This window comes from Vicia villosa, unplaced genomic scaffold (genome assembly GCF_029867415.1).
Source record: "Vicia villosa cultivar HV-30 ecotype Madison, WI unplaced genomic scaffold, Vvil1.0 ctg.000010F_1_1, whole genome shotgun sequence".
Lineage (NCBI taxonomy): Eukaryota > Viridiplantae > Streptophyta > Magnoliopsida > Fabales > Fabaceae > Vicia > Vicia villosa.
In genome coordinates this window covers 548,414-571,219 of record NW_026704940.1, presented here as the reverse complement: position 1 = coordinate 571,219, position 22,806 = coordinate 548,414, and the positions used below count along the sequence as shown (strand labels likewise).

Here is a 22,806-nt window from a genome sequence, read left to right as displayed (position 1 = left end):
GTTATGATCAGATTCACAACCACACAACCAGTAAACAATCAAACAATCACACATATTATAACATTGGACAATCTTCCATTCATGTTATAATAGCACAAGTAGCCTAATACAATGCAACTACATGCATGTGGTACCAAAATCTGGGATAACCCAACTCACCAACCCACAATCGTCAAGGATACGGTAACACCCACTCACTAATTCCACACAATGGGAATTAGCTACCACTGATCCACCATCATCAAGGACCAGCCATATAATGATTATGAATGCATGCATCAACCATAACATGCTCATCACCCACATAAATCAACCAAATGTCATAATCATCAATTACAATAATAAATAGCCACACACAATCATGTTATTCCTCAACCATAGTAAAACACATATTTTATACCAACAATACTTGTATAACAAACACCGGTTACAACCACAACATCATACAGGTAAAGCATTCAGTAGTGTACCTGTAAGCATAAACCACCACAACCAAATAAAATCGAATGTTTGAAAATAATTTTGAGTCACAACTCAAAACACCATTTTATTATGTAAATTATTTGATTAGCTTCACTATGCTTGAAACGGCACCAAAATCCGGCTTACGGTTCAAAATTTACACCTCTTTAAACTTTTCAAGATGGCTTGTCGCCAACAGCCAACAGCACGCGGCGCCACACACAGTTCGCGGCGTGGAACTAATAGGAAGCACGCCTTCGCGGCGCAAACAAAGGTTCGCGGCGTGGAACGAGAAGGAACTACACCTTCGCAGCGCAAACAAAGGTTCGCGGCGCGTACTGAGCACAACCAAACTTCCTGGCTTTCTGCCAAGCAGTTCGCGGCGCCAACCCCTGGACGCGGCGCGAACTGGCGATTTCCAGAACTCCGAATCGCAGAAAACAGCCTGCAATTTTGCCCTTCCTTCACCAAATCATTACCAAACCTATTCCATTTCAACCAGATTTTACGTACAGCAAACAAGCATATATTATAACACATTTATAATACATTTCAACCATCCAATTAACACCATACATGATCAACACAATCATCATCAATCAATTTCCCCAAAACCTAACATTTCTGCAACCTAAGCATAACTCAATTGATTCGAATAACAAGATCAATTCTATCATACTACCTATAATCCCATAATAGAAGATAAACGGAAGAGTCCCCCCTTACCTGTAGGTTGATTCTTCGCTCTTCCTCTTGTCGCACTTCTTGCTCCTCTTCTCTTTTCACGTTCAGACTCTTTTCCAAATACTGTAACCTTTTCTATTCCCCCAACTCCTTCTATTTTATTAAAAATAAAATAAAATAATTTTAATTAGTAATAGGGCCTACCAATGCACCCCCCTCCTTTACTAATCACGACTCAAGCCCATCTGATTAATTCTTCATAATACTCAATAATTCCAAATATTTCCCCCATGATTCAATTAAATTAATTTAAATTAATTTATGAAAATATGGAGTGTTACAACAACTACCATAGCCAAATATCAATTCACCTTGTGAGTGTTACATAAAAACGTATTAAAACACAAACGATATAAATATACACAAAACGGGGAATTATTGAAACGGTATTAACAAAAAGTATCGATAAGTGCCACTTGAATTATTCAAACGTACAATTGTTTTGTTTTTCCAAATCTTGTTGATTGTTGATTCTTTGATTTTTACTTTTGCGATTTGAGTGTTTGGCCTTGTTTGAGGACAAACAAATTCAAATCCAAATCTTGTGTATATTTATATCGTTTGTGTTTTAATACGTTTTTATGTAAATATGTACCGTTTGATAGTTTTGTTGTCTTTTTGTAGGTATTTTTGCATTTCGGAGCCTCGAGGAATAAAGTGTCGAAGACACGGCTGCAGACGCGTTTTAAATCCATAAAGTTGTTGTTCTGGTGTAGCTCGCGTCGCGCGCTGAAGGTCGCGTCGCACGCTAAAGGTGAAAAAGAAATAATCCAGGCAGAGTCTTGGGCGCGTCGCACGCTATGTAGCTCGCGTCGCGCGCTAGGGCGGTTTAGTACATTTTAGTTAGAGGGCGCGTCGCGCGCTCTAGGGCGCGTCGCGCGCTCTGTGGCTTCAGTTTTTGTATAAATAGCTTAGACAGGTTTTTCTAGTTTTTTGATCACCCATTTCCCCCTTGGAGTGGCTCTGATCCATTTTTGGTAGTTTAGAGGTTTAGGAAACACCATTGGATGCTACATCATGTGGATTGATCATGGATTGTCTCGATTTCATTATGACGGTGAGATTTTTCCGGTTCATCTTCTTTCTTCCCTATGTTTCATTTCAATGGTGGGTTTGTATGTATATATCTACTCTTATTGTATGTATATTTGTCGATCTTGGGATCGTTTACATATTCGCTTTATAAATCATAATTGTTGTTGTTCTTGATCTTTTTGCTTAAATGCTCTGGATTTGTGTTGTTTTAGAAATAGACATCATAGATCTTGATTAGGAATGATAACTGTTAGTTTCTAGATTTCAGAAATGGATTTAGGGATAATGACCGTAATGGGTATCAAATTTAATGCCTCCGTGTTGTTTGTGTCGGTTGAGAGATCGCTGATGTGAATAGTACGGTTGAGCTTTCGTCGATGTTTCAGACATGGACACTGATGTGGCGTCTCGATTGATGCCTGGTGATTTTGATGCATATTGTGAGTGTGTTGCGATAAGATCTTCCGATTTAAGTATTAGATGGGTAGAACGAAATGCAATTCCATAACTATTTCTTTTAGACTATTAAGAATGTTTAATTTCTTTTATTTACTTTTCCCGCATTTACCTTTCCGCACCCAAATCATGAGATTTAGAACGCGAGATAGTTGAACGGCAGTTCTTCTCACCAATCCCTGTGGAGACGATAAATTGCCGGATAAATACTTCCAAACACTTTTGTTGCTTGCCGCTTTACCGCTCCAACAACATCTTAACAAATTTTCTACTCCTCAGATGCATAAACACTCAATGATTGAAACCATTTGCATGCGTGAAGAACATAAAACAAAAATAAAATCACATACACTCTTCTCCAAAATTTTGATTTTGCACAAAAGTAATCCCACCGATTGTGCCAACATGTTTACTTGTGTTTTTAGTAAACAATCATGAGTTTTAATTCACTTGTAGGATCAAACTCGAAAATCCTATACATTACGTTGTGTAAATACATTTTGAGAGAATGTAGGGTTAAATATGTTTGACGTCCCTATAAATATAGCGGATTTCAATTTTAGTCCCTCTAAAATTTTTCTTTAAACAATGATCTTCCCAAACTTTTCCGTCCCTAAATTTGGTCCCTCCCGTTAGTTTTCACTAACGGAGGCTTACGTGGCACACCACGTGGAGGATAGTTTGTCAAAAATTTAAAACGATTGAGATTGCGGGGGTTTTTAACCTCCTCTAAATAAATCTAGAAAAAAAAAGAAGAAAGATATTGGTTTTGAACTTCTGTCGAACACTTTGCGAGCAAGGTACAAATTGAACAATGTCAAGTTTCCTTATTCTCTCTATTTACAGATCTCCCATTTTGACAATATATGTGAAAAATTTGTGTTGTTGGCTGCTATAAATGCTTTGAAAGGTGATATATTTGGAACCATATGTGGATCAGATTCCAAACGTACATGGGTGTAATGAAAGTTGTCCGAAGAGTTGTGCCAGATGGGATTATTGGCGATATCATTTCAGAATTTTTTACTGAAAAGAAATGCTAGAACCAAAAGCTTGAGTCTTCTGATCAAACTTCTGAAACTTGCACGTTGGATAGTAAAATGGTAATATTTAAATGCTTTACAATTTTGGAATACTTAAAATTTTGTTTGGTGTGCCAAGTCATTGAATATTTCCTTGAACAATTGTGTTTTATGTATAGATGAACTATGGTGCTTCCATTGCACTTTCCCATTTTTTGAACGATTAGGCTTGTCATGAAATTTCCAGACCGTCTGCAATGAGAGTTAAAGCACTTTTTGATTATTGCTTGCAAGTCACATGGAAAATGGAGTGTTTTTTGACACCGTAACAGAGTGCATATTTTCCCGAGCTTGGAGAATTGCAAGTGGCTCTGAAGCGCAAGTTTTTGGCAATTGAAGATAATTCAACACCTATTGCTCATGATATCATCCAATGGTCATTCCAGTAATGCAAGTCTCCTAAGTTAGAAAAACATTTTGGTCGATGCAAAACAAAATTTGAGGACAAGTTACTTTGTTACATGAAGAGTCACTACAAATGGAGTTTGATTAAGAATAATAAGTATTCATCCAGCCAAATCTTACATAGGATGAACACCTAGAATTTGATTAAGAATTTGAACTTTAGGTGAAGTATAATACACCTGAAGGTTTGTGATAACATGCAAATTGTAATAAGAAAAAAAACCTTTATACGTGCACATGCAAAATGCATGTATTTGGATAAAAACATGTAAGAATAATGTCACATAATACTGACACTTTCATATTTTTTTATTTCCTTTTAATGGTTAGCTTAATGTTGCTTCCTTTTCAATCCAATCAGATATTGCGCCAGCTGAAAGTGAAGAATCATATCAGTATTATTAGCTAGTTTCAACAGTAATGTCAATCTATTTCAAGAAGACTTTAAATGAGGTTCACCCAAGCTTGAGTGATTCATCAAATGGTGCACCGCTAAGCATTAGCAACGACACTCTTGCTGCATTAATTGGGGTTGTTCATTCATTAAAGTAGGAAAAGCAACAAAAGGTGACCTTTTCTGATCTAGTGAAATACTCCGAATGAAGTCATTACTGTAGCTGCATGTATATGTATGACTGTGTGTTTCACTATTGCCATTTCAAGTAATAGGAAGAAGATATTGCTCAGTTTGCACCTTAATTGAAAAAAAGTTTGACAAAAGTTCACAACCAATATTTTTTTCTGGGCTTGTTTAGAGGAGGTTAAAAACCTCCGCAATCTCAACCGTTTTAAAATTTTTGCCAAGCTATCCTCCACGTGGTGTGCCACGTAAGCCTCCGTTAGTGAAAACTAACGGGAGGGACTAAAATTAGGGACGGAAAAGTTTGGAAGGATCATTGTTTGAAGAAAAAATTTAGAGGGACTAAAATCCAATTTCGCTATATTTACAGGGACTAAAAACTTATTTAACCCGAGAATGTAATGGTGCTGGAAGAATTTCTAATGCACATATCACAAGAAATAAAGTAAAAGTGTTTGAATTAAAAACATCAAGCAAATAAATAAACAATAAATAAAGCAAACAAAATGCTTGAATTAAAAATGGAACACACGTTAATACATTTCTCACAAACTCATTATCTTAGTGAATCGAATGTGTGAGTTCTAAAGAGAATAAAATTAAATGTGAACCTTAATTACATAGTCGAAATTTACTTATATAGGTAGATTATCAACTGCCAACAACATTTATCTCTTAAAAATTCAACATGTTTACTGCTACATATGCTTTCCTCTTCTAAATTGTTTCCACACGTCTTCGGCTCTTGAACTGCTTCAAATCGTCATTATTTTATTGAAAACATACTCAAGCCTTCCAATCACATCTGTCAAAACAATCACTTGCATATAATTTTTTTACTTGATGTAAAAAATATGACCCCGCGAATATGTCGAAATGTTAAGAAAAAATCTCATGCTAACACTAGCCAAAAGATTGTTATGAAAGGAACTTGGTAACTGGAGTTATTTGTGAATTAGTCCTTTGGATTGACTACATTTTGAAAAATAACAACATGAATAAGTGTTCAAGATTTATCTAGTTTGTTTAAGTTGTATGGTACTGCAAAAGGGACACATGCTCGACATGATGTCTCACCATGTGATACGACATCTGGACATTTACTCAATATGCCAGACTTATGCATTTTGGAGAATGTTATGCAAAGGATTTGTTAAAGATTTTATAGTTATTGTTTTAACAATATGATTAGGTGATTTGTTTGACGGTTGGATGAAGATTAATTCAGATTTAAATGGAGATTTAAATTTAAATTTAGATTGAAACAAATAATATCTTGCTGGCAAAATTCATTTAACCTCGGATAAAGAAGAGCGGTAACAAAGGGTGTCATGAAAAGTATCAACTTTACCCCTTGGTTTTTAAAACACCGAGGAAAAATGCTTATGCACATGGCTTCGAACCTTAACTTTTGCACTTTTAATATTTTCAAAACTAGCGCATCAAACCTCTCGATCTATCAATAACACCAAGTAGTCAGATTGATATTAATTTTTTAAAATTCGTTACAAACTATATGATATTTATAAATTAATTGTTTACCCATAATATTACATTATTTACACAGAATATTTCTGTAAATTTATATAACAATTTTGAATCTGATTCATCATTGTCACTGTTGGTGAAGATCATATGTTGGATCCTCGTTTTATTGAAATGTCTAGGAAGATAAAATGTTGGATACACTATATTCCATATCCCTTTTGAATTTATTTGTTTTCAATGTAAAACAAGAAAATGGTAAATTAAATGAATGAATATAGGATTATTGAAGAACACCGAAAAAAATTGATTATAGAAGAGCACAAACCTCAAACACAATTTATTTTCTGCTCTTGCAATCCATCGTAGAGAATTTTACCGATTTTTTTACGCTTCAAAGGTTTCATGTTATATATTTCATTAACAATTATTGATATTCATAATGCTTTTATAATGGATGTTTGTTAGGTTTTACGCAAATCACTAATGGAAGTATCTTGAGCGTTCATACTCATGAAATGAACGACACCCATTTGTTTCAGGAAGGTGATCAATATTCTCAATTATCACGCCAAAATAATACTCTTGGTTTATGACAAAAACTAAGGTAAAAGGTGTATAAGCTTTTTCTTTAACACTATATTGTTTACACATAATATTAAATTACATTATTACAACAAATGTAATGTTATCATAGTAGTTGCTGTTCTTGGAGAACAACACATATTTGCTCTAATCTAGATCTTGTCGGATACATTTTATGCTCATTATTTTAAAGTTATATAGATTCCATGCAATCAACTTTTAAAGAGCTATCTGCTCCAAGTAAGAAATATTAGTTCCAAACATTGGAAATGTTTTTTCTACACCTACAATCTATCATTGAGAACTTTTTCAAACTTTTTTATATTCCAAAATTTTATTATCTTAAGCAAATGTTAATGTTTTCACAAGAAAGATATATAGTGGGGGATGCAAATAGTTTGTTGTGGATTGATGTCTTGTCAATATCTTGAGTTTTGTTCCTTTAAGAGTGTAGGGTAGAGATTTGTCGTTGTAACTCTTTCCACTTTGATTGACTTAGTTAGAATTCTTGCAAACTTATGATTAAATGCTTTTTGTTCCTGTAGAACACTTTTGATTACCTCCTGGAAGAAGATTCCGGCGAAGTCACACAGGAGTTTGTGATTTGTAGCTATAGGGATTTGAGCAACACAACTGATGCGAGCTCAAGAAAATAGGTGTCTTGCTTATCCCTCAGTTGGGAGCCCTATTTATAGTTTCTGGAGCCATTATTGTTCTCATTGATGAAGAAACTTTGATTCCCTCCATAATGAGCGAACTACCGTAACTCCCGTCGTTTTGGTCTTTAAAGAACTGTAACTTCCATAACGGCGGGGCCTTCTTGCAAGCGGCTGGCGTTTACGACCAGCTTGGGTAGAAGGTCGAGGGTCTATTTGTAACACTCGTACATCGGCTTGCCGAGCCCGTCTGTGACCGGGTGAGATACATGTATCAGTGTTGGCGATATATCCCAGAGACGTGTATTATGCCGAGTTGAACTGTTAATTCTCTTAACTTCGATTTAGCCGTTTTGTCCTACTTTTGCTACCTTCCTTCGTGTGTCGATTTGCTGGGTTGGCCCAAATATGTACACTTTTGTACGTTGATTGTGTGATTACCTTGTAAATTCGAGTGAACAAAGGGGAGATGAGAGACAAGTTAAGTACATGTGATGTTGGAAGAAATTTTTGGAATTATTTGGATTGAAGTAGGGAATAGACGTGTTGATTAGAAAAGAAAAGACAAAGAGAAATGTGGTATTCATTGGTAAGAGTAAGCATTTTGTTTCTGATGAAATTTTTAGTTTACAAGAAAGTTACTAAAGGACAAACAACATAGTAAGTTTGAGATTATGATGACACTCTATCACTACGTAATACTTGCGAGTATTTTCGACAAAATTGGTGGAGTAATGATCAAGAACAAAGCTAAAATGATGAAGAAAGAAGAAAAATTGCCAAAGGTGAATGATTTGGGGACTTAGAAAAAGGAAGAAAACCCAATGTTTTGCCCCTAGATTTCTCGCGACCGCAATGCTCTCATTGTGGGCGCGTTAATAAAGTATCACGATACAAGTTAACGCGATCACGATGAAGTTGAAACCTGGCACGTTTTGGTTGCTTTAAATAGAAAAGGAATGACACTTTTTGAGGGTTCGAAATTTATGCGAGAAAGTGATGGAAAGGATGTTTCCAGTATGAATTTGGAGTGCTTAGGAGTCATTAAAAACATATTTCTTCATTGATTTTCATGTACTCTTCATATCAACTCACGGTATTTCATTGTTTAACTATGAATAGCTAGATTCCTTTGGTTTGGTCTTTGAAGATGAATCTAATTGTACTCGGTTGATTCATATGATTGTTTGATGTAATTTGATTATTTGGAACTTTTATTATTCAATTGTTGTTATTCTTAATGCTCTTTATGGCTAGAGAGCTAACGCACGTAGATCGCTTAATTTTACTTTGAATTCACATAAGGAATTAGGGAGTTCTCGTCTGAATTAGTGAGTTGTACACCAAGAAATTGGGTACAGTGGTATTGTTAATTCATCGTAAAAATATAGAGTCATTTCTATTCATGTAATGCACAATCATCAATAGGGGAAAATTAGGGGATTCGAATAAGATCTAATCGCCTTCACATTATTGTATCTTTTATGAGTTCTATTTGCGTAATTAATTTCGGTAAACCAATCTGAAAACTCCCCATATTTACTAAAATTGCACGATTACATCCTTGTTTAAATTTACAATCCATATGGTGACGAACTTATTTTTATTACTTCGACCGTATTAGTCCACTTGCTAAGGAAGTCATCATCCTTCAAAGCTCCACACATGATGCACTCACCTAGAGCCGGCAAAACGGGCCGAACTAACCGGGTCAGTCCAAAAGCCCGCGGAAAAATTCGGGTTTGAACAAAAAAATTAGAGCCCGTTTATTATCCGGGATTTTAAGCCCGACCCATTAAAGGCTCGATGTTAACCGGGCTAGCCCGACCGAATTGCGGGTAGCCCACTTATTTTATTATTATTATTTTTTTACAAAAATTCTAATGCAGTATACTAATATCCATTTTAATTGTTTACTAAAGATACCATTTTAATTTTTTATTGATATATATTAAATGCATAATATAGTTATATATTAAATGCACCATATATTTATTAAGAGTAGTAGTTTATTGGATTTAATTTGAACATCTAATATTATTAAAATGAATCCTAATATTATTAATTCACAAACAAAATAATATGAATAATTGATTATTTAATTGGCATAATTTACTTTATGATATTTTATCTTAGATGTTACGTTTAATTGCATTATATTGCATATGTAATTGAGTTATATTGTCTTTAGTGTTCAATACTTATATATGTTTTACTTTTTCGTTTATGATTTATTAATTCTTTTTATTTCATTTATTAAAAATAACATTTTTTAAATTAAAAAATAAATATTAAATATAATCCGGACCGACCCGATTAACTGAAGCCCGTAAAGGGCCGGGCTTGAACAATTAAATTGTAGCCAGTTTAAATTCTGGGCTTTTAGGCCCGGCTCGCCAAAAGCCCAAACCCTTCACGGGCCGGCCCGAAGCGGGCCGGGTAGCCCGTTTTGCCAGGCCATCCTTAGGGGTGTTCAAAAACACTGGTTTTCTATTATTGACTCTGAGCCAAACTGAACCATTTTAAAAAGCCCAGTCCATTTATGAAAAAAAATCAGATTGGAACCAAAAGCAATAAATCGGGTACCATTTATTTTTAAACTAGTTCATTTTCTCAATGAAGCAATTAACGACACAAACAACACCTAATTTTCCATTTTCTTGATTCAGTCATCATCAAGACATTAACGAAGTAAACAACATGCAAGCCTATGTGGTAGTCTTCATCCATTACTCACTTCAAATCTGTTGAGTTTAACGACGACGTAAATGAAATCGGTGAAATTCAACGGTGCTCACATAAACGATGGTGGTGGTGTTCATGAAACCGACGAAATTCAAAGGCAACCTCTTAGAAACGATGGTGGTGGTGTTCACGGAACCGACAAAATTTAATGCGGCGCTCACATGATCCACCATAAAAACCATGGTGGTGGTGTTCACGTAACCAGAAATTCATCGGTCCTCACATGATAGAAGATGATGGTGATGCTCACAAACATGATGAAATTCATCGACAGCATTCACGGAAACGACAATGACGAATGTGTTCACGGACCTTCACGAAACCAAGGAACACGTGGTTTAAATGAAATTTGGGTCTTAATCAAAACCAGTTTTAAACCGAATCCCAACCACATAAACCAGTTATATGAAATAATGGATTGGTTTTTAAACCTTAACCAAAATAATAGTTTGGTTTCTATGGTTCGGTTACCATGTACAACCCTACTCATCCAGGACTCACCCTTTCATGCCTCATATTTGAGGGACTATAAACTATTATACCTTCACTTAACCACATCGTCCTTTTAGACATCATGCTTAAGGGACTACGAGCTGTGACAACTTTACATGGCCCTCAAAGAAGTCAGTTCATCACACATTTAAATCAAAAATGACGTAGGGGGAGATTTGACGTGACATGGCGAGATCATGTAATATCGTCCGATCTAAACATATCACTTGATCTAAACTGATACACGCCTCAATCATGTAATATCATCTAATTTAATTTAATATGCATCAGTGTTGTATTACCTATTATAGTTCAATATATTCTAACTCTTAAACATAGAAGGAGGTATCAAATCACGTACTAAGAAACACAAATGAAGTTACCACTATTCCAACAAAATATCTACATCCCCGTTAAGGGAGGAGGACTAAATCCTCATATTCTCATAATCTTAAAAGAGGAAGACAAATGAAATTAGTACTTACTTTGAGACCAATTTTCAAAGTAGTAAAAAAGAGTAATTAATTAAAGTTGTTAAAACTTAAAAGTTTGGACCCTATCGAGTGACACCACACGCCGCCTAGCACCGCGCATATCCACCTCGGCGCACGTTATCAAATTCCCAACTTCCTAGCTGTCGTTAGTTGAAATATGTAACATAAGTCCCCAAATATTTTATTTAAAAACAAAAAACAAAAAACCAAAAAAACCAAAAGCTAAATAAAAAAAATAAAAAATAAAAAATAAAAAATAAAATAAAAGAAGACAGAAGAAAGAAGAGAGAGAGAGAGAGAAACGAGTTGGGTTTGTTTTTGGTTCATGCTCTTTTCCACGAACAGGTCCTCTCGATTCAGATCATCCTCAACTCAACCGCAGTCTCTCTTTTCTTTTCCCAAATCCATCATAACCCACGTCAAATCTTTACCAATCTCACCCTCTCATTTTCTATTCACACCCCCTAAATCCAAAACCCAATCATTTTCTCCGATCAGGTTCTTCCATTCTTCTACTCTCATTCTACACACAATCTTATTCCACTTTCTTCTTTCTTTCTCTCACATACTTTGTTTCTCTTCAATTAATGCAGGTCACGATTCCGTCCAAAATGAACGTAAAATTCGACGGTGTTGTAGAGATATAGCATGCAGTAACTGAAATTACGTGTTGAGTGTGAACGAGAAAGAGAAAGAAGGTAAAGAAGATCGTGAGAATCTTCAAGTATGACGAATCAAGTTGTGCGAGTCAAGAGAGCCACGATTGCAGCATGCATGACTTGCCCACTCTGTAACAAGCTCTTCAAACAAGCTACAACTATATCTGAATGTCTTCACACGTGTAACCCCTTTCGATCCCGTTTCAAATTCATCTAATTTTTTCATCTTTTCTAACTTTTTGCATTATCCATTCTATGGGTTTGGTTTTTGCCTCTTTCATTCACTATTCATCCAGATTCATAATTTCATTCGGTAAAAAAATACTATTTTTTTATTTCTCTCTCTTTATATTATTATTCATGATGTTATTCAGAATCCAGAAACATTGTTGTTCGGATTGGTTAAGTATTATTCAGTAGTTTTTGTTGTCTGTGTTTTGCACTTGTGTTGTGTTGTTCCATTAATGTCCTAGGTGGAAAGTTGTTTGAACTTTTTACTACAATAACAACTATTCAGTTACTAAAATTCATAGCTTCTACCTAGTTTTTCACCGCATGCAATAACAACATTATTATATCATGTGTTTTTTCTTATACATTTCGGTTTGTTTATTTGTCATTTAAAGTTTAATTGATGTTTTGATAAGCTATTTATGATGATATAGCTATATGTTGACTAGAATTTTCTGTCTACTTTTTTGAGCTAAAAGTTATATTATTTGTATTCAGTTTGCAGGAAGTGCATTTATGACAAAATTACTGATGAAGATTTGGAATGCTGTCCAGAATGCAACATTGATTTGGGCTGTGTTCCACTTGAGAAACTAAGGTCTGCATTCTCCGTCTTTGACCGATTTTCATCTCGTTCTTATTCTCTGAAATGTATGGATTTAACTATATATGCATGTTGTGACATGAGTGGTTTTGTAAGGATGATAAAATGACTTTTGGCTTTATGCTATGTTGGTGCTATCAAGATTATATCATATTGTTGCCTTATATCATAATAATGCATGCATGTGGATGGGGAGTTATAATGATTTGCATGATAATTCATATATACAATAATGCTGGTTTACTTTCAATGCTTTTTTTCATGACAAATATTTCACATGTTTAATAGTATATAGCATATTTAATGTAGATTGTTTTAAGACATGCTAAATCAGAAATTAATGTAATGAATAACTGTAACAGTAATTAATGTTTGAATTGCTGCATGTTAAGTAACAACATTGATTTCGGATTATCAGGCCGGACCATACTAAGCAAGATGTAAGGGCCAAAATTTTCCCGTTAAAGGGAAGAAAAGTGAAAGAACCTGAAGTTGTTGCGGCTTCAGTACCATTGCCAGCTAAGAGAAAGGAGAGATCTCTTTCATCTTTGGTGGTCAACACACCAAGGGTATCGGCGCAATCAACCATGACAGGAAGAAGAACGAAACCTACAAGAAAGGCTAGCAGTCTGCGGTCCTCTAGTTTTTCATTTGAAAAGTCGATTAAGAAAGAGGAAGCATTATTGGACGACCGTCTCGGGAGTTCAAGCTCACCTGAAACTTCAAATAAGTTGCGCCAGAGCAATGGACAGGTAACAGAAGACACAGTCTAGCTCTTCACTATGTGCTCACTATACGTTATCGTGTCTCCTTGTTTTATTGTGTAGCGCAGATACTTCCGATTGAAGGCGTGGCCAATGTACGACATGTGTGTCAGACACTAACATATGCTGTTACATTTTATCAAATATTTTGCGTTCTCAAATTATTACCGGTCTCAATGTTTCATATTTATTCATTTGATTTTGCAGATACTAGCACTAGTTTACCTATATTCTTGTGCTTGAACTTTTACTTTATGCAGAGTGAGGGTAGTCAATCCACGCCAAATAAAGAAACAGAGAATGGTGCTGAAACATATGATGCAAAGTTGGATCTTTGGAAACCGCTGAATTGTTTAGTGGAGGTCGCAAGCAGGACTAAATCTTTCAAGTCTAATACACAAGGTTCCGCTGCTAAACTTGAACCCATTCAAGTAAATGAAAGTGACTCTCAAGTGCAAAAAATCAAAAATAAGGAAAATAAACGCAAGGCAAAAGCTGAGGGTGAAAAAAATAGCCCTTTTCCAGTTTCTTCAGACACAGCAAAACCCAATAAATTGCGCAGAGTACGCAGGAAAAAGGAAACTTTTGGGGAATCTGGCATATCACCCCAAGCTGTGGTGGATTCTACCAGCAATAAACTCTTTATGAGCGGTCCAATTTGGTTCTCCTTAGTAGCTTCTGAAAACCAGTAAGATATCATCTTCGAAACTTAAATTGATAACTTATAATCTTTTATCATGCAATCAGGTGCATAATATGTTCTATAGACCCACTTTTAGGACATTGAAAGATCATCTACTAATTTCAGATTAATGTTTCAGGGAAGGAGATGCACCCTTGCCACAAATTCCTGCAAGCTATCTGAGAATAAAGTAAGTTCATTCAGAATCTTTGAACATTGAGTATTGATTTTGTTAATTACTAAAGTTTCAATTTATTGCATGCTTAAAAATTGAAGCTTTATACTTGGAGCGACGCATAACGCCGTATTTTTTTGAATAATATATATGTGAATTTCTTGAATTATATCTATAAGCTAAACCTATCTATATATAGTAAATTTTAAGCAATATATAGAATGGCTGAAGAAGGAATCACTTACTTTGACCTTGCGTTGGTTGTGCATCAAAATATCACAATCTCTTAGCATTCCGTAATTTATTTGTGTTATCGATATTTTTCTTTTGTAAATTTAGTGATATCCCTTTAATAGTCTTGCAATTTTCGATTGTTTTTTTTCACTCCAGTACACAATGTAGGTTACTTTTGTACATGTGACAATTTGTATGCTGAGGAAATACATAAGCTACTTTAGCATAGGGAAAACTAAATGGTAAAACAGAAGATTGATATTAAAGACGTATCTCAATAAAGCAATGAGCATGGATATGTGAATTTTAAGTTATGCATATCTTTCCAGAAATCCAGAATTGCATGTAAATGATTTTTTTCACATCAATAAATATTCACTTAGAATATAATTGCTCTCTGGACTTATATTTTAGTCTAATTCATTCATCTATACCGCGCTGAAGAGTTATGAATATCAAGATTAAATGGTTTTTGCTAGCCATCGAATGACAGAAACATAATCATGTCTAACATAATATCTCTTGTATTTGCCACAGGGATGGAAGTGTACCTGTCTCGTTCATCCAAAAATACCTAATGAAGAAACTAGATCTGACGAGTGAAACTGAGGTAACTCCAATTCATATGTAGCTTAAAGACATTGGTTCATGAGGGAATAACATGATCTTGAATATTTTAGTTTTTACATATGTAAAATACGTATTAGGTAAGAACTCTTGGTTATCGAATGAAAAAAATATCAGCAACCCTCTTGTTAACATTCTTATTGTGTGAATTTCATCTAATAAGAATGTTAGAGTGGATGCTGTAAGCATGCCTCATCTTATAAAATAAGAACATTAATTACAATTATTTGATCAACATTAAACAATTTAGATTATATTATTTATGAGAAATCTCACATATAACTTTTAATAATTACGAGAGAAGATCGCATGAGATTTGTAACTAACCATGTAATCTAAACCGTCAATATTAATTTAATGATTCTAATTCAATATTATCGCATCTCGCTATAATCATGTATTCTCACTCACTATCCGTTCTCAACACATGTTGCCTCACTCTTTGGTTAATTTATTGTGCAGATTGAAATTAAATGTATGGGACAACCAGTGCTCCCTACACTGAAACTACATAGTTTGGTTGAATTGTGGCTGGATTCTACAGCATCCGCATCAGACCGAATTCCAGCGATTATTGGGTCCTCAGCAAAGGATTTTGTCATGGTTCTAGCCTATGCTCGGAAGACTCCACACCCTTGATCACGGTTACACACCTTGGAACTTTTCGTCGCTGTATCATCACATTTTAAAATCTCATAATTTATTTATATAGAAATTCATCCTTCTCCATTAAAACAAACCCCTTTTCTGCCATAAGTTTAGAGTGTCCTGATCTGGTTGATCGTTGTAATGATCATTACATTTACATTCTGATTTTTTGAAGACTTTTTTCTTATTAAATTGTCTTGTTATTCCAATAAGTTGGAGTGCACATGTGGATTAGGTAGCTACAGGCCACAATACTCATCAGAAGATATGATTTGTTGCGAATTTTGACATATGAATGAAGAGTATTTTTGTTTTTTTCCCAAAAATATGACATGAATGATTTATGCAGGCCAACAAGTTGAGCCAAATGGGTGAAGAACTTATGCAGCCATATCACTGATATCACTGAACTCAATGCCAGCCATATCACTGATATCAGCCTTTTGTACTGAAAAGCTATAAAAGTAAATGCAAGATTGTGCTGTCCGGTCAAAAGTTCATATGAAATGTTGGCTTTCCATGGTTCTCTTTTTGCTTTATCCTATTGTTTGGCACTTACGTTATTGGTTGGTAAGCATGAGAGAATTTGTTTTTAAAAGAAATGTTTCTTCAAACAAAAATTTGGGATTTAACTATCCAATCCAACATTTAGTTGAATGATTTATCTTAATTAGATAGAAAAGATTATATTACAGGTTGAATGATTCACCTCATTTAATTAAAAAAAGATTATATGTGTAGTGTAATAGACTGTGCGCTTGTTTGAATAAATTTTAGCTTTTTAGTTTTTAAAAACTATTTTATAAAATATTGAAGAAAAGTAATAATAGAAAACAAATTTACAATAATACAAATTTAACATTAATGAAAATTTTTGGGTGAAAACTTGTGATGTCACATGCAAGTATACATGTAGGTTTTAAGTAGCAAGGAGATGCAAGTATACCTGTAGGTTTTAAGTAGCAAGTGATAGAATAGCTTGCATACACGAAGGTTTTATGTTGCAAGTACATGCAAGTATACATGTAGGTTTTAAGTAGCAAGTGATAGAATAGGTTTTATGTTGCAAGTACGTGCAAGTATACATGTAGGTTTTAAGTAGCAAGTGATAGAATAGTAAGTATGTCAAATTTATAGGAAGTGGAAAATAACTTAGATTGATTTTATAAAGATTATTTTTTGTAAATGAGTATGAGCAAGATAAATAGTTTATGGTTGTCACAGGTTTAGTTTAGTAATAAACAATATCGAAAAATAATTTAAATAAAGTGAGTTCAATAATAGAGAACATGTTGGGCAATGATCCATTAATATAACTTGTTACTTATGTGTACATGATGGGTTATATGGTGCCATTGAAGGTCTGTTTTTATGGTGTATCTCTACAACATCATGAACATATATATACATTAAAGCAATGGGACAAATCTCTAAGCCTCGCCTTGCTTGTAACCTTAATGCGTAGAAGTTCCGTAATGGAAGTGGGATAACATTTCAATGGACTTTGTGGCGGGATTACCTAATACTTCGAGAGGACATGATTCTATTTGGGTGATTGTTGATAGGCTTACGAAGTCGGCTCATTTTATTCCTATTAATATGATTTATCCAGTATCGAAGTTGGCGGAGATTTATACAAGTGTAATTGTTAAACTGCATGGTATTCTTGTGTATTATGTCGGATAGAGATCCGAGATTCACTTCTGATTTTTGGAAGAGTTTGCAAGAGGCGTTAGGTTCTAAGTTGAGGTTGAGTTCGGCGAATCACCCGTAATGCGACTAATTATTTATTTTAGTTAATTTCGAATATTTGTCGTAAATTATTGCGTTTTGAGTTGTCGAGGCGGGTATTTTAATTGAGTAGCCGATCGAGTTCTAATAGTATTATTTAGCATTTTAGTATTAAAAATATTAATAATATTAATAATATAATTATTAGTGTTTAGGATACTGCTAAATTAAATGAATTAGTTAATTTAAGCATAAAATAATGTTAGGGGGTATATATGATTGTTTAAGGGCTAAGAGGATGTGTGTTGTACGAATGGAATATTAGGCCCATTTCAAAATTACGAAACTTAAGTGGAAGTAGTGGTATAGCACTTAGGCTTTAGAAAAATAGAAAATAGAGGCATAGCAGAAGAGGGTTTTTGGGAGAGAAGCAGAAAAGTCACGTAGAACAATTGGGTGATTTCTATCGGAAACCAATTTAGAGCAACCTTCGATCCAAGGTAAGGGGTGGGGTTCTAGCTCTATAAACAGGGATATGATAAATCGTATGTGGGTTTTGGGGTTATAAATTTTATCTGTGTTTGTATAATTTTGGTGTTTTACTGTTATGTGATTTTTCTGGAACAAAAAAATTGCATGATGATTTGTTGCTGTGTTGAATGTTGATTAACTGTATTGGTTTGTGATTTTGTGCATGAAATTGTTTCTGGTTAATTAAATCGATGAATTTGTGATGAATGATTTCTGTGATATTGAATCGCTGGGAAGATTATGATCGATTCTGGGAATAAATTGAATTGGGAACGAAGGAAATATGGAATAACAAAGGAGGAAGGAGAGAGAATTTTAGGTGGTGGGGGCCACACCTTAAGGGGCGGGTGCCCCATATAGCAAGAATGGGGGTCCTACATAAATGTGCTAAGGGACGGGTGTCATAGGTGAGGGGCGGGCGCCCTATCTGTATAAGGGACGGGGGCCACAAATTGAATCTTAGCATTTTCTATTTAATTAGGTGCCCTACAATATAATTCTAGTACTTTACATTTGAATTCATTCAGTATGATACTATAATTAATGAGATTAGTAATTAGCAATGACCTTAATGGAAAGAGTTGGGATTAATTTAGTAGAGTGTTGAATATAGCAACGAGGTAAATTATATGACAGTAGTAGGTTTTAGTGCATATCAGTGTAGGTGCAAATTTGCTTGACAGAGACATAACAAGTAGCAGAAAATATCCTAAGTTATAACAGTAACAGAAAAGAATAATACCATTTAAAATAATTTAGGTAGGACCGTTTCTGAGTTAATTCTCTAACCGTTATTTTCTTTGTGATGTATTGCGATGTTGTGATGCGATGAATTTTTGTGAATGTTGTGAAGTGCAGGAGATAAAGTGATGATGTATTATGTTTCTGAGTACCACATGCATTTGCATATATTAGAGTCTCATTCCATTTTGTATGACTATGAATTTGTGTGACTTGCATTGTGAATGGAACCGTTTTGGTTGAATAAATGATGTGAAGTGAATTGTAACGATTATACCGCGATGTGGTAACTTGTATGATTCTAACTTTAATATATTGTTTATCATAAATTTATTTATATTGTTAGATATCTCACCCTTTTCTTGTTGGTCGTTGCCTTTATATTGGTAACGTGCAGGTGGCAGCAGTGAGTGAAGACTTAGTTGCTGTGAGTTCGAGTCGGTTTGTCGCTCTGATACGTAGCACTCGGGGGGGACGAACGCTTGTTTTCTGAATTATTTTCATTGCTGAAATTTGATGTTATTTTCGTTTAAAATTACGAAATTTTGAAGTTGTTTTGTGATGAGGCAAGATGCCTTGATTTTATTTTGGAGTTTTAAAAATGTGAATCTGTTGCGTGATAATTAAACATTGATTATTGTTTTAAGGACTAAACCAATTGTTAAGAGTTCGTTCGTGTTTAAAAGTGTTATGTATATATGCTGAAGACGTTTACGCCATTGTGATTTAAGTCGGAAAATGTGATATCCCATATGATGTTTGGAATATTTATACTCTGATTGTCGTTATAATTACCGGATAGAAATGGGGTGTTACAATAAAAACAAAGCATTAACAACAAATCAGTTAACATAAAAGACTACTTTATATTAGCTTCACATTGCTCAACATAAAAGGTTTTAGTTCATGAAAATTAAAAAACATATCAAAATTTCAACTATCAAGACAGTAAAATCGAAACTCAAAATACAAAAAATCAACCTCATTCTAACAAACAAGTTTGAAGAAGAAGAAAAAAAGATGTACAAGTATAAACCAGTCCTATTTAGAATCAACAATACAAGAACAAGAACAATCCAATTTCCCTTGAACAAATTAAATGTATTTTTTATAAATGAATGTAAACTAATCAGGGACACAAATTAAGAACCTATATTAGTATATACCCTGTAGCAACATTTTAAAAACAACCGTTTCAAAACGGGACGACAAAACGGTATTGGAAGATGCCGAGGTCGGGGTTAATTAAAACTTCGACCTGTAGTACGTTTTGTAGGGGTACCCGCAGCAAAGGAAAGTAACCCTCCATCATACCCCTCATGTTCATCCACATACAAATCTTCCGTACTCCTAAACGCAGCGTGCAACACTACAACCAAAACCCCAACCACAACCGAAATTAACACGTTCAACCAAACACCGGTAAACCCTAACGCCACCACAGTCACCACCGCAAGCACCGCCGCAGAAACCCTATCATCGATCGAACGCCCAAACAGAACAATCGGTTCTTCACGGAAGAAGTAGAGGAAAAACCAAGCCACGAGCGAGACCAAGAAAACGATGATCGAAATAGGATGCCATAGGAGACTGAGGAACAAGACGAAGAGGATGATCATGATGTAGTTAACGCGGAAGTGGTTGAGGTTACGCTTCACTCGCGAAGTGGATTCGCTGATTGAGTAAGGGCGCGTGAATGAGTAGAGCGCGAAAACTTCCTCCCATGGTCTGCGCGTAACGAATACGGGGTTTGTTGTTGCGGTGGCGCGTGAGATGAAGTTTGGAGGTTTGGAGTTTGAAGATGAAGGGAGGGAACTGTAATGAGGTGCTGACGAAGAAGAAGACATAACATCACAAATCACAAAATTGAAGATTCAATTAACAAACCCTAATTTTCTGTTATGAAGTTACAGTTTATGACAGTGATTGTGAGGAAGAGGGGAGAAGAAGAAGCAACGATGTCGTTTTATGTGTTTAGGTTTAATAAGAGAAAGAATCAAGAAGGGTCTTGTTGTCGTTTACTCCAAAAACAGCAATGCCAGCGAATCCATAAAATCCACCTGGAGGGCACTCAAGTGTTTATGGGTCCCATGTTATGCAAAACGACAAATAAGTGACTAACTTCCAGCGAAACTAAGCACGATCTTCTGCATAATTGAATTGTACTCTTTTTATTAATTCAATCTATAATTTCACAAGAATTAAATCGCTTGCTGATGTCATTTGATAAAATGAATGAATAGTTGTTGGAATTTTGGGCTTGAACTAACAACGTTAGACTAGTTAATTACTTCACATCGGGACGGCAAGGTGTGAACAATAGGAGAAAACACAACACGTACACAATGCATAGAATATAGGTAGTGATAACGAGAGGGCACGTATCTGCTGGAAGTCTGGAGCCTTGGTCAAATTTGCAATTTGATAAACAAACACAAAAGAGTTGAATACAACAAACACAAGTGTTTAGAAAATAGATAAAGGAAAACATGATATAACCACGAGGAAAAGGTACACCAACTAAAAAAGCTCGCAAAAAATAATCACAGAAACAAATTACAACAACTAAAAAGAAATAATATTTCTAAAATAATAGAAAAAAATCTAAAAACCTGATTCACCTCTCCTCTTTTAGGCTACAATTTAAACTTATACCTTCTTTATTATAATCCTCGTATCTACTCTTACACTTAGTCATCTTCAATCATAGTTAACAAGAGAGCTCTATCCAGAGACGGACCCTAAAATTTTAGGATGTGGGGCACAATTTATATAACAAATTTAGCATATTATAATTATAAAAAAATAAATATATATCATTTAACAAATATATTTAAAAGTTCTAAACAGTTGTATGCCAAAATTGTTAAAAACTACAAGTACACCTAAATGAAATAGGTTATGATATATTGTAGACTTAAATGTATCTTTGGTCCCTGTAAGTTAGCGAGTTTTTTATTTTCGTCCCTGTAAGTTTTTTTTCTGGGTCTGAGTCCCTATATTTCACTTTCGCGTTTGTTTTAGTCCCTAAAATCAAAATCCGCAGGAAAATTCGCAGGAAAACCTGCAGATTTTCCTGCGGATTTTGGCTTTAGGGACTAAACCGCAAGCAAAAAGTAAAATATAGGGACTCATACCAACAAAAAAAACTTACAGGGACGAAAACCAAAAACTCGCTAACTTACAGGGACCATTAGTGCATTTAAGCCTATATTGTAATAGTTTTAGCACTCTTGATACATGGCTTTATATCTCTCTTTCAATACACTACACACAATGATTACGGTTTATGTATAAAATAAATATTTAGTAACATATTTGCGGCATATTAATTAACAATAAGCAATTTGTAGTGGGGGCCCCGACACCCACAGGCTTAGCTTTGGGTCCGTCCCTGGCTCTATCCCCTAAGTCAGAGGATATCGGTGGTAACGGTGACACCAACGCTCTATCGAAGATGCATGTCACTATGGACGAACTACACTGTTAGAAGCGAACACTGGAGAACAATGCCCATAATATCTGACAACACCATCAAAAGTCCAATATCCTAGGGAGAATGGAAATATTGGATGCTCAGTCAATCTCAGAAGGAATATGGGAGATGCTTATCCTTAAAGGATTCAAGCTTTCCTATTTGGCCAAGTTTGATGGGCGCGATGACCCTTATGAACATGTCACCTCCATCAAAACCCAAAAGACCATCATCGAAACGTCTAACTCTCCAAAGTGCAAACTATTGTCTGACACCTTCAGGGACGCCACCTTGCAATGGTATAAGGGTTTACCCCCAAGCTTCCATCACCAGCTATCAGGAGCTGGTAAAGAAAATTGTGCATCAGTTCATCGCTAGCCGTCACAAGAAGATGTCCACCACCAGTTTGTCCAATATACGATAAGGTCCATCTGAGTCGGTGAGGGGCTATCCCGTCCGATTCAATGAAGCCACAATCAAGGT

General features: G+C 35.0%; 2 protein-coding genes across 3 annotated transcripts; one reads left to right on the top strand and one right to left on the bottom strand.

Annotated features, from left to right (window-relative positions):
* The first annotated feature begins 11,493 nt into the window (after positions 1-11,493).
* LOC131621682 (E3 ubiquitin protein ligase DRIP2-like) lies at positions 11,494-16,595 on the top strand. 2 transcript variants are annotated; one of them, XM_058892713.1, is made up of 9 exons: positions 11,494-11,719; positions 11,815-12,062; positions 12,610-12,709; positions 13,134-13,467; positions 13,740-14,167; positions 14,301-14,351; positions 15,108-15,180; positions 15,660-15,841; positions 16,195-16,595. In XM_058892713.1, exons 2-8 carry the CDS (start codon positions 11,948-11,950, stop codon positions 15,834-15,836), a joined length of 1,278 nt encoding a protein of 425 aa, XP_058748696.1. In that variant the 5' UTR covers positions 11,494-11,719; positions 11,815-11,947; the 3' UTR covers positions 15,837-15,841; positions 16,195-16,595. The 2 variants fall into 2 exon arrangements, with proteins under 2 accessions (XP_058748696.1, XP_058748695.1); XM_058892712.1 differs by lacking the exon at positions 16,195-16,595 and having other exon boundaries at positions 11,495-11,719; positions 15,660-16,187.
* Positions 16,596-19,761: 3,166 nt separating this feature from the next.
* LOC131621576 (PRA1 family protein F3-like) lies at positions 19,762-20,979 on the bottom strand. The gene has a single exon (XM_058892616.1). It carries the CDS (start codon positions 20,693-20,695, stop codon positions 20,090-20,092), a length of 606 nt encoding a protein of 201 aa, XP_058748599.1. The 5' UTR covers positions 20,696-20,979; the 3' UTR covers positions 19,762-20,089.
* Positions 20,980-22,806: the final 1,827 nt, after the last annotated feature.